This window comes from Phalacrocorax carbo, chromosome 1 (assembly GCF_963921805.1).
Source record: "Phalacrocorax carbo chromosome 1, bPhaCar2.1, whole genome shotgun sequence".
In the NCBI taxonomy this organism is placed as follows: Eukaryota; Metazoa; Chordata; class Aves; order Suliformes; family Phalacrocoracidae; genus Phalacrocorax; species Phalacrocorax carbo.
In genome coordinates, this window is record NC_087513.1 from 88,529,780 (window position 1) to 88,542,243 (window position 12,464).

Here is a 12,464-nt window from a genome sequence, read left to right on the forward strand (position 1 = left end):
CCTGACACTGTCACTGCTTCCACGGGGTGTGCGGGCTGTCAGAAACTGCTCTTGTGGTGTTCCCTCATGTCTGCTGTTTGGAAATGAAATGACAGTAAATTCTACTTACAGTCGGCATCACTCTCTGGATTCACTTTTCCCTCTGAGATGTTCAGGCTAACAGGAGCACAAGGAGGTGTTAATGGCCTCAGCCTTTCCCTTCCTCTTGCTAGGAGGTGAATTTTCTTCTGAAATTATGCAAACAGGAGCCTGATGTTTCTGGGGTGATAAACACAGGAAGTGATAACTCCTCTTGGATGATGAAGGAGTTGAGAGCTGCCCTGTGCAGAAGGTCTTGGGGGGTGCTGGTGGATGAAAAATTGGATGCAAGCCAGCTTTCTGGCAACCCAGAAAGCCAACCATATCTTGGACTGCATCAAAAGAAGTGTGGCCAGTGGGTCAAGAGAGGTGATTCTGCCCTTCTACTCCACTCTGGTGAGACCCCACCTGCAGTGCTGCGTCCAGCTCTGGAGCCCTCAGCACAGGAAGGACATGGAACTGTTGAAGCGGGTCCAGAGGAGGGACACAAAAATTATCAGAGTGATGGAACGCCTCTCCTAAGAAGAAAGGCTGAGAAAGTTGGGGTTGTTCAGCCTGGAGAAAAGAAGGCTCCAGGGAGATGTTTATTGCGGCATTTTAGTACTTAAAGGGGACTTATAAGAAAGACAGAGAAAGGCTTTTTCCTAAGGCCTGTAGCGGCAGGACAAGAGGCCACCGTTTTAAACTGAAAGAGGGTAGATTTGGGTTGGACATAAGGAAGAAATTTTTTATGATGAGGGTGGTGAGGCACTGGAACAGACTGCCCAGAGAAGTTGTGGATGCTCCGTCCCTGGAAGTGTTCAAGTTCAGGTTGGATGGGGATTTGAGCAACCCAATCTAATGAAAGATACCCCTGCCCATGCCAGGGCAGCTGAGCTAGATAATCTTTGAAAGTCCCTTCCAACCCAAACCATTCTGTGATTCTGCTCCAGAAGTGATCCAGCAGAACTGTTGGGCATTTTGGCCTTAAAAAAACCCCAAACAACCACCCCCAAAAACCCCAAAAGTCTCTTCCCTCAAGAGACCCTCACATTTTAAGGATGTGTTTTGTTGCCTGTGTTGCTGTCTGTCCCGCCCCAACCAACACCCAACCTCATCCTGAAGGGCAGCAACCCCCCTGCAGCACCCGTCCCCCTTGGATGCTCTCCAGACCATGGAGCAGTGTTCCTGCCAGCTCTCACGGGAGTCAGGAGCTGGGCTGGAAATGCCTGTGCCTCTCAGTGACAACCACACTAGTGCTTGCTTTTTTGCATACTAATGAGCACTAATTGGCCTCGGCTTGTTATCAACGTTGCGTGGAAGCCATTTGTAGAATAGTGGGATGGGGGCTGGGGAGACCCCAAAGGGCTCCAGCCGGTGCTGAGGGGTGCTTTCCCCAGGGGATGGGGGCTGAACTGATGCTCCTTGTGGAAACATCTCTATTTGTCAGCCACGGGAGGGCTGTGCCTACTGGCCTCATGCCAGCCTTGGTAGTGGTCCACCTGGCAGGTGTGCTCCCCCTCTGACATGGCAGGGGATTACAGGGAGTTGTAAGGGTTATAGGGAGACCCCTTGTCCTTAAACACACCTGGGGGTATGGGGAGGAGCCAAGCCCTTTGGGAGCTTGAGCAGTGCTTGCCTGCAGGTCTTTTTGGCGTCAGAGGTTCAGTGCCCCTCTCCTACCCCCACCCACGGGTACTCCCTCCACGTGCTGTCTCATCTACCAGTGTTATCCCTGAACTGTTCACCTGGAGCCTGTCTCCTCCTCTCCACTGCTCTTCTGCTGTTGTTGCAGTACCTCCTGCAGCCGTACCCCTTGTCTGATTGTTCAGCCTGAGCAATGAAGGGCATGGAAGCCTCCAGAGCGTAGTCCTGCTGTAGGGCTAACACCACCACAGTTTGCTACAAGCTAGAGAGAGAGGGAGACTTGATGGGGCTGGCTTGCACCAGAGCTCTTGAAAAAAACCTCTATCGTGCGTGTAAAATCATAAGTCTGTCTAACGTGTGATACTCTGTTTGCAGGACGTGGCAAGCTGATCTCACGCTGGGAGCAGTCCTGGCGGAGGCAGGACAGCATCCAGACCCACAGTACGTCGGGGCTTCTGCCAGCAGGAGAGTTGCGGTTGTTGCTTCAGAGGCGGCTCTGCTAATTTTGGACGAGTGACCTGCTGACCCTGACGTTTTTGGGCTGGGACTTGTAAGTGACTTCTCTAAAGCTGAAAATCAGTTTACATGATATGAAAACGATGCCCGTAGCTTTTCTAGTGTTTGAATTCTGATTACTGCCCATGAAGAACAGCAAGGTTCAGACCAGGTCCTGGTGACCGCACTTCATTTTAAATTTACTCTTTCTTTGCTCGTGTAATGCTGGGAATTTTTCCAAAGAAAGGACTTGCAAGGAGGGGGGATCAAATTGTTGGGAGTAGCGGCAGGGAAGGATGGAGCACCTGCCAGACGCAGAGTGTGAGCACAGGGGATGCTTAGCCAGGGAGCCGCCCCAAGGAGCACAATATGGATAATTTTTTTCCTCCCACCTGTTGTTAGGGGAAAATAGGGAGTGAGCTATTGTGCTTCCTCCCCAGCTGCTAACGACGGGAGACTTGCTTATGGTCGTGCGCTGGAAGCTAATTAAAACCGGTGACAATGGTAATTGAGTAAGGATGCTTGAGGATAAGTATGACCTCATGTCTAAAATGGTAATGAGGCCTATTAAAATCCCCACCAAAAAGAGAAATGAAAGAAGGAACAGAGGCAAAGGTGGTGTGAGGGGAGTGAGCACAGGTGGGGACAATACCTGGCAGCCAGAGTGCCGGGAGGGGTGGGAAGCATGGAGGTGACGGGCTTTTAAATCTCCTTAATAAACAGCCTGCTCCTTAGCTAGCCAGGCTGCCACTTGGGCAGAGCCAGCCAAAACACTTCAGTACGTGTGTCATTCGAGCGAGCCTGCTCGCCCTGGCCGGGATTTTGGTCCCATTAGGCGGTGGCAACACTTGTTGCTGTTTGTTGTTGTGTTTACTTGCTGGTTCTTTGCTGGAAGAAGGGACTGAGCCAAGAAACTGGCAGTGGCTGCCAGGGCCGGGGGACCTGCAATGATATGCCCTGAAATTGCACGGGTGCGGGAAAACGCATTGGCAGAGGAAAGTTGCAGTGAGCTCGGGGTGCCAGGGTGCCACGCTCCAGCTCGGACCTGCACGGCACCTGGGTTCGGCTCTACAGCTGGGGTGCAGGGGCTGAGGGCTGCCGTGACCCTGGCGTGTGTTGGTTTGCAGTGAGATGTAGCAGGGCTCGGGATGCCACCGTGCTCTGCAGGGACTCGCACTCTGTGCTGACTTGCCTCACTGCAGAGGACACCCCAAGGGACACCGGGAGGTGGGTGCTCCCCATCCTGGCTCTGGATGTGCACCGCATTGCTCAGGGTAAGCTTAGCCTTGGGCTGCCAGACCCCTTCCCTACGCCCTGCTGACAGTGGGGAGATCCAGCATGTGCCAAAGGCAGCTTCTTGCTGGAGAAAGCCACCCTTCATCCTTCTGGCAGGGGCGAAGGTACAGCTGGATGACGCTGAGGATGTGCTATGGAGCCGGGATTCAACTGCTCTGAGCTCTGTGATGGCAGCTCCAGTTTTGGCAACCAGGAGCAGCAGCAGCAGGTGCTGCAGGAGCTCTGCACTGTCACAGTGGTATGTACAGAGGCAGCGGAGTGCTCTGGGGCATGAGATTTGCTCTGCAGAAGTGGATTTGGGTGGAGGGATGGAGGGGGGGACACCAGGATGCAGCCACTGAGCAATCCCAGTCCAGCCAGAGGCTGTGTGCTGTCAGCTCCTGGGATGATGTCCAAGACAAGCCCTGCCTAGATGACACCCAGCAGTTAGATAAAAGGTGAGGAAGCAGCCACGACAGCCAAGTTGTGTCAAGCAGCCCTCCCATGTGTTGGCCAGCATGACGGCCACTTAGGAGTGGCCTGGGTTGGCCTCCTCTGCCCTTCACCTTTCCAGTCCCCTGGAACTTCAAAGTGCTTTTCAAATATGCATAGAGCAGGATTTAATTAAAAGTCATAATCTATAATAAATGGTGCCTTACCACCACCACTAAGCCAGTAGAAATGACACTGGGATGCACTTAGATGCAGTTGGCTCTGCGTAAGGCTGCTGGATGGACCAGCGAGGCTTGGTCCACTCTGCTCTCCACCATGTCCTGCATGACCGTGGGCCTTTAACTAGAAGACCATAAGCTGCTTGGCTCCTCTGGCTCTGGCAGCTGCCTTACATTTAGTATGCCCCCTGCTAGGGCCAGGATTTACTCCATTCAGCATCAACATCCAGGGAAAGAGCGGTGGGAGCGGGCGCGGTATGTGTTGGGAAAGGAAAGGTGGAGACCACAGAGGTGTTTCTGATCCCTGGGTGGTTGCTGGGAAGAGGGTGCAGTAACGCTTTTGGCAGCAGCCAGAGGTGGAAAGATACTGTTGGTGGATGTGGCTGGGAGTGAAGTGTGGATGGCCCAGGATGCTGAGTCTGCCCTGCTCACCTTACTGGCAAAAGCCAGGTGTTACCCTTGGGCTTGACCAGGCAGGATGCAGAAATAGGATGGAGTTACAGCCTTGTACTGGCCTTGAGCAGCCCTGTCAGCCCCTCTGACCTCCAGGCAGCTGGGAAAATGGCCCTGATTTGTGCTGAATGATGGGTTTTTTGCACAGTGAGTTCTGGTGTAAAGGGGAGGGGGATTGACCTGATTGACCGTCCCCACCATCTGGTGTGGTCTTCATTTTCCAGAGAGCCAAAAGAGCCCCCAGGGTATGGGGAGAGGGAAGAGGAGGTGGGGAGCAGTTTGCAGGAGGTAAATTAATATCTCCCCTGGGATCCTTCATGCTGCTGCAAAGCAGGGCTGAGCTGTGCATGCAGCTGTATCCCAGCATAACGCAGCAGCAGCATTGGCTCTCAGCTGGCTGTCTCACCCAGCCGGGGTTTGCTTTACCCAGCAGCCCTGCGACCAGTGTGACACCAGCATGTGAGCTGCCAGGAGCCTGCGGATCAGCCTTGCTCGCGTGGCGGTGACACATTTTTGTTTTAAGAATTACATGTTGGCTCTAATTCTCCAAGCTGTGCCTTGTTCTTGCTTGCCCAGAGGAGATGAAGCCAGGCTGGGGAAGAGGCAGATGAGGCATCAGCTCAAAACGACTGCCTTACTTCTCCCTGCAGATTTATTTCTAGCAAGGCTGGAAGAAGAAACAGCTCTGGCCTTGAAGGAAGAATAAGGAGGTTGGGGCAGTGGCAGCTGTCGGGAAAATAGTCTTTTGCTGTAGAAATGGCGTGCAAATGAACTGGAATACCTGAGAAAGGACTTAGCACCAGAAAAGTTAGCGAGAAGGTGTGTGGTCCCCATCTTCCTCCTTCCCCTTAAAGGGGATGTTCCAGCAGTTAAGTAAAAGTAATGCTTTTTTGAAAGAAAAAAAAAAAACAGATGCCAGTAACATGCACATATAGTATGTGTGAACAAACCCACACATGCACGCCCTGTTAAAAATGCTGGAGTATTTTAGATCTGCAGCGTAAATAGGTTTCTTGTTTCACATAGGATCATTTTATCCATCCTATGTTAATAGGATGATTAAGGATGAGAATATTTTTAAATGGAGATTTAAAACCATAAGGTCACTTGTGTGCAAGGACAGAGGTGCCTCCATCATACCCACTTTGGGAGTGTCCCTCAAAAGCCAGTTCTCAGCTGATGTCTACCTAGGACCAAGTTTGTTTCCAGCCAGCCAGGAGACGGGTGGAGCCCAGCTCGGTGTGTCACTGCTTAACGTGTCTGAAAAACATTGTCCCACTCCCTTTTTGTGTTTTCTGCACTGACTGGCAGCTCTGCTGCTGGCTCCCTGTCACGTCAGCCGGCTGGTTCGTTATCTGCTGCATGTGGGGTAAGAGTGGGAGCCAAGGATGACCTACCAAACTTTCCGAAGAAGCGTGCTACAAAGTGGGGTACCACGAGGTCTTTCTCTAGAGGTTTTTTTCCAGAGGAGGACAGTAGGGAACTGTTGGCCATTTTCCCCTCTCCCATGACCAGAGCTGCCTGAGGTTTATGAGTCACTTGTATGGCTTCATTATGTATTTGGCTAGTTGGCTGTAAGAAGAGGGCTCCTATACTGCCCTCTCTTCTGTGCGCTCAGCAAGTGGCAGAGTATATGTTCTGTCTACACACATCTCTTTAGCTCTGCCAGCGGGTCTTGGTCTAGTGCTAGCGTGGGGTTACTCGTGCTCATGAGGAGGGGTCTGGGAGATGTGGTTTTGAGTCCTTTCAGGCTGAGCAGGATCACCCACAGGAGAGACCATGCCAGCAATGTCCTCTTCCTCCTCATCCCTTTTGCCTCCCCCAGACATCTTCTGATCGCAGTGGGAAGAGCTCCCCATCCTTCTCCACTGCTCTCCTGGGAGTTGTGTGGACATTCCTGACCGGAGGAGTCCTGCTAGCGCTCTTCTTTCTCGTCTTCACAATTCGCTTCAGGAAAAACAGGTAAGACCTTCCCTCTTCTGCTGTGAGAGTTCCCCCGAGCTGGTGCTGTGGGGTTGGGCTCCTTCAGGGCCAGGCTCTGAGCTGATGGCTGGCCAACGATCAGGAGGGTGCAAGCCTGAAGGAGCAGTATCGGGCAAGCAAGGGCAATGCCAGGGATATTGCAGCTTTCTCCATCACACTCAGTGTTTATCACTGGGAGAGGCAGTCCTGCTTGGACTGCTCCCTTCCTCACCAAGTCAGGGAGTTGTGAACAAGACAGAGCACGGGTGTCCTCCAGCATACCACCAGGGAACAGTGCATGGTCTCATCCTGAAGGTGCTATTTGATAAAACCATCGACAGGAGTGAGCAGAAAGAGAGCTGGTATCCTTTTCCACTCCACAGTCTTGAGAGCATCACTTTGAGCAGCATAGCTGCATAAGCAAAGCCATCACGCTCTCCACAGTGTGCACATATCCTGCCTGTTATTGAGTCACTCATAGTTTGAAAATATTGCTAACGTTATTGATCTTGGTGGTTGTCCATATTGGTGCGGAACATGATCTCCATTGGTGAGAGAAGCTGGTGGTGAAGTGCAGGCTTTCCTTGGTGCTGTTCAGTCTGCACAAAGGATGTAAAAAGCCCTGCTCACCCGAATGCTGCATAAATCAAGCAGAAGGCTCAGCAATTCCTTGTAGCTCAAGCTGTTTCAGCCAGCGCTTAGCCTTCCTCAGCAATTCTGGATGTCTCACCTGCCTCCTTGCACCTTTCCCTCAGCTCCGTTGGTCCATCGGTCTCTCAACTGCTTCCCCGACAGAGATAAATCCCTCTCCCAGGCTTCACCTGGCAAAGCCTTTGTGGTCCATGTGCCCCTGCTTTGTAGAGAGGTGCATCTGTGTGCAGCTGGGCTGCAGCTGTTCCAGTGCTCTGGTTGTGTTAACTTAACGCTTCTTATAACCACCACAAGCCCTGTGCCTGCTGCGGTGCAGTAGCTGCATGACCTGCGTTCCGGTCTCAAGCACTTGATTTACTGAGGCAGAGTGGTGTTAAGTTAGGTGGCCACTTTAATTGATTACAAAATTATTTAGTCCCCTGAAGATACTCTCAGAGCGAAGTTGTAATGAATGTGCGTTATTTATTTGCACTGCAGCAAATAAATACAGGTTTGCCTACTGAACCTGGGAGGGCAAAGGAGATCTTTTTCAGTGTGCAGCTGAGAGGGAGAGCTGATGAATATCTTTCCCCAGGGGCTGAGGCATGGCAAGGAAGGCAGGGAGGGAGAGAGCCAGGTTGAATCCCAGTCTCTGTGTCTGTGAGGCAGCAAGCCAGGAAGGAGCTCAAGGGTAGGGAAATGCAATGACTTAGCAGCATATTTAAGTGACAGAGCTACACAGGGAGGGTGGCAGGATCTACAGCTTTCGTTTGATGGGCTTGCTGGAGAAGGGTGACAGGGAGGGAGAGATCAGTGGGTTGATTCTCACCTCTCTGAATACAGTTACAGGATTACGAGAGTGATGGGGTGAAATTACAGAGGGGAAGCTGTAACCTGAACGTTGCTGGCAGCTTTCTGAAGTTGAGACTGTGCTGAGGGTGGAGGTATCTCCCCAAAGAAAGGAGCAGTGGGAAAAGCTTGTTCCTGGAGGCATTTGTAGCTGCTGTACCCAAAGCTCACAGCTGGGGACAGTCACGCCAGGCTGCATTGGTGGGGTTTTCCGCTTCTGCCCCTTTACAGCAGAGGACAGTGGAAGAAGATGTTGGCCTTGAACCTGGGGAACTGAGCTGGGCACTGTGCTGTGTGCCACCTGTGTAACAGTGGGGCACTGCTTCCCCTGGCTCTGTGCCACTGTGGGGATGTGCAGCCGCAGCACGTGCTGGCACCGCTGCACAGCTTTGTGTGCCTGGCACAGGCACTGGTAGCAGAGAGACCCGACTGTGGTGACCCTGTCTGCTTTGCTGCTAAAAGTCCACAGCTTCCCACAGTTTTGTCCATAAAGACGCTGGCTGGAGCTGCCAGGGATGCCTTTTGCTGCCATAGATCCGTGCAGGGGTTAGAGGTGCCATGGGGCAAGCCTGGTACCCATCCATTTTGGGGAGGAGGAATCTTGCTGTCCCACAGGAGTGTCGGGGTAGGGCAAAAGAAACACTTTAAGGATAGCGAAGCACTCAGCAATACACGGGAGAGAGTGCACCATGGAGGGGATGGGGTATGCACCATGGAGCAATGGCTGAACTTTTGGAGGAGGTCTGAATAGCAGGGGCTGGGGCGGGGACAGTGTGTCAGCAGTCCTTATGGCCATCATCGTCCCTGTAAGGGGACCTTGCCACTGTGCTGCCAGGTCATGACACTCAGTAACTGTCACTGCCTTCCCTGCTTTGTTTCCTGGAGGATTGTGAAGATGTCCAGCCCCAATCTGAACATTGTGACCTTGCTGGGCAGTGGCTTGACTTACACTAGTGCTTACCTCTTTGGGATTCAGGAGCAGAGCCTACCATCTGGAGACTCTGTGGAAAAGCTTATTCAGGTGAGTGGGGGGATTTGCTGGGATGGGTGCCTTCACACATGCACACGCGTGCATGTACATGCATGCTTGTACAGGCTCGCTCTCAGCTGCAGTCTGTCACCACCTCGCTGCTGGGTGCATTCGGCCAGGCTGTGGTTTCCACATATGCAAAATGCAACCAGTTGCTTTCCGTCTGAACAGCCTTCGCTGTTTGTGGAAACCACAGCTGCGGTGGGGTGGGGATGCAAGGCAGGTCCCCAGAGGAGCGGGCTGCGCTTGCGGCAGCTGCCCCACAGGCATGCAGGCTGCTGAGCTTGTAAAAGTGTAGTAGGGAGATGGGATCCTCTGCACAGCCACTACCTGATGTGGCATGGGTTCTGTGAGGATGCAGGCAAGATTTTTGGCTGCAAAGCAGATCTTCATCAAAACGTTGACCTGTATGACAAACCCCTGTGTCCTGACCTGGGGCAGCTGGCCTGCCAGACCAGAGACTGGGCATGCACCTGAGTGGGAGAGTTGGACATAGGAGAGAGCACACCCTGCCATTCTGCCAGCCATTGGGCTGAGGATAATTAACAGAGGTGCCAGGGAGTGCTTTATTGGTGCTGGGACTCTATGTGCCCTTGCCACTCACAAGCTGCATGGCTTTCCCTGCCTGCTCCTCTGACAAGACCCTCTCGGGGTGGGGAGGAAAAGGCAGGCAGCAGGCATGCCTGCAGAGGAATACACACCTTTTAATTTATTTCACCCTGTGGTTAGCTTTCTAGTAACTGATATGACCCGCCAGAAGAACACAGACACATCCCTATCCATCTTTATCACATCCCTGGGTGGGTGGGCACAGAGTATCCCTGCGATCCCCATGGCTGCCCCTTCAGCCCCCTCACTCTGCCCCCCTGGCAGGTACGGCTCTGCCTGCTCTGCGTGGGAACCTCCCTGGTGTTTGGCCCCATCCTGGGGAAAAGCTGGCGGCTCTACAAGGTGTTCACCCAGCGGGTGCCGGACAAGCGGGTGGTGAGTACACAGCACCTGGGGGGTGGCAAAGTCCCCAGGCAGGGTGAGCATTAGCAAGTCCCAAACTGGTGTGGGATAGCAGATGAAACTGGCACATGACAAGGACGGGTGCCACAATTACAGGTCTGCTTTCACACCCAGCTGGGCATGGGCTCCTCATTTATTCCTGCATAAAGAGGCAGGAGCTTTTCCACTGTACAGGTGAGTGGGTGTCCTGCCAGGCTGCCTGTTGCCCAGCAGAGTCCCAGCCCCATCACCAAGCGAGGTCTTGTTCTCATTTTACATTGGCCATACGCTTTCATTATGCCACACATCCGTGTCTGTGTCCAGGTCTGGGCTGATTGTTTTTGTGGGATGAAAATAACCCAGGTATCCTGAAGGGCATCTGATGTAGGGCTGCCCCTAGATGCATCTGATCTCCTCTTGGAGGGAGGGAACACCTCTGCAGCACTGAAGGAAGGGAATACAGCAGCTGGGAGGGAAGTGGGAGTCACCTAAATAAAATTGTGCATATGACGGTACACTTAAAGCTTTCAGCAGCCACTTTCCAATGGCAAAAAAAAAAAAGTAGGTCTTGGAGGAAAGGTGAGATGAGAGGGTTTGCAGGGGAACTGGGTACGAGCAAGGACTCCCATTCCTGAAGCACCGGGATCTGTATTAAACTTGCAAAATTATAATCCTACCAGCTTTCTCCACCCCACCTTTTCCCCCCCTTTTTTGTTTCTGCTCGTGATATGGGCGTAAGGGATGATACTCTGTTTTTGGAAGAGCTGTTTTCTGTCATAGCACTTATCAGCTGGCCACACAGTAGGGAGGGTTTATACCTGGCCCCAAACCCTGTACGGTCTCCAAGAGTTTGGGAGATGTAGACAGAGATCCTGTGGCTGACTTGGATGTAGGGGAGCTGCTGGACTCCGCACTGGGGGAGTTATTAGGGTAGACATGTCCCTTGGAAGAAACAACCAGAAAGAGACCCGGGAGACAGAGGTTATTGGTATCCATTTGCCCCTCACAGTAAAGCTTAATTCTTGCCTGTTTGCAGATTATCAAAGACCTCCAGTTGTTGGCAATGGTGGCAGTGCTGGTGCTGGCAGATGCTGTGCTGCTCTTGACGTGGGTATTCTCTGATCCAGTCCAGTGTTTCCGAAGCCTCAGCTTCTCACTGCGGGTAAAAGGATGAGGAGGGGCAGTGAAGTGTTGTGCCATGTCCTGTCTGATCTCTGTGGACAAAGCTGGAGGGTGGTCGGAGGTGCTGTTTAAAAAAATAGAAAGAAAAACAAGCCAGAAATCCTTCTGGGTGCTCCAGGTTGGCCTATTACAGAGACGAGGTTCCGCTGCAAAATTTCCAGGTCTGTGCACCCAAACCTAGCAAGGGATAACTGGCTGCAGGGCTTTGGTTTGCAAAGCAGTGGGGTCTGGTGGATGATCTTCACCAGCCCATGCAGGTCACCTGGGCGACACAGGAGAGGTCCACCGCATCTGCAGGTGCTTCAGAGAAAGATTTAACTAGCCCTGCTGGCAGCGGAGTACCAAAATATTCCTTGCTTTAACCCTCTACCCTGGCAGCACCAGCTTTGGCCTTTCCTTTTAGGAATTAACAGAGGAGACCTGGTCAAATGCATAGACCTGTCTGCCCATTGGTCTGAGCCTGCTTCTGGGCAGCAGCCTTCACTTCTGCCTTCCGCTTGCCTCCTAGGCGACAGAGAAAGGCATGACCTGCTCAGTGAGCCGGGTACAGTCCTGTGCATCTCTTTATTCCGATCTTTGGCTCATTCTCATTTTAGGGTTTAAGGTACGTAACCTCTTTATTGATTCTTGTGTTCTATCTCGCCTCCTCCCAGTCTCACAGCCTCAGCTATATAGCAGCATTCATAGTTTCGCTGTCCTCCCAAGCCTATTGCAGATTCCAGCTACACCTGTCCATCTTGAAAGCCCTCCCATCTCCAGTCCTGCCCACCTTGATGTTTTCTTGCATTCCCTTGTAAAAGCCGTTAGCCATTTTTTCCCTACTTCACCATCTCTTTTACGTACGCCATGCACATACTGTCCCTCTAGTTCTCTCCCTGCAACCCCCCATTCCTCATCTATCTCCCTTCTTGAAACTTGTTTCTTACTGTTTTCTAAAGCACACTTTCTCCATAAAGCCTCAGATGACCATCCACCACAGTGATGCGCTTTGCAGCTCAGCCTGGGTCCTCTGACTCCAAATCAGGGAGGTGCTGATGACAAGTGCTTGGTGCCTACCTTTACAGGATGTGTATCAGCTTAATTATACCACTGAGGTACACTTTCACTGGTGTGGCTTTGCACGTGGCTGTTCTTATTCCAGAAGAGTTAGTTATACAGATGTAACTATGTAGGTGTAATTATCGCTGTAATTATCTGTGGTCTCATGTGTCTCTGGGTTGGCA

General features: G+C 52.2%; 1 protein-coding gene across 4 annotated transcripts in view; it reads left to right on the top strand.

Moving 5' to 3' along the window:
- The window catches only part of GPR156 (G protein-coupled receptor 156), a 28,469-nt gene that overhangs the window by 8,747 nt on the left and 7,258 nt on the right, over positions 1-12,464 (top strand). For 3 of the 4 annotated variants that reach the window (XM_064465722.1, XM_064465731.1, XM_064465714.1), the window contains exons 2-9: positions 2,080-2,254; positions 3,327-3,473; positions 3,592-3,733; positions 6,424-6,560; positions 8,925-9,060; positions 9,943-10,053; positions 11,096-11,221; positions 11,750-11,845. In XM_064465722.1, coding sequence (XP_064321792.1) covers positions 3,629-3,733; positions 6,424-6,560; positions 8,925-9,060; positions 9,943-10,053; positions 11,096-11,221; positions 11,750-11,845 — 711 coding nt within the window. In that variant the 5' untranslated portion in view covers positions 2,080-2,254; positions 3,327-3,473; positions 3,592-3,628. The remainder of the gene's footprint in view (positions 1-2,079; positions 2,255-3,326; positions 3,474-3,591; positions 3,734-6,423; positions 6,561-8,924; positions 9,061-9,942; positions 10,054-11,095; positions 11,222-11,749; positions 11,846-12,464) is intronic. The other variant, XM_064465740.1, reaches the window with a different exon arrangement.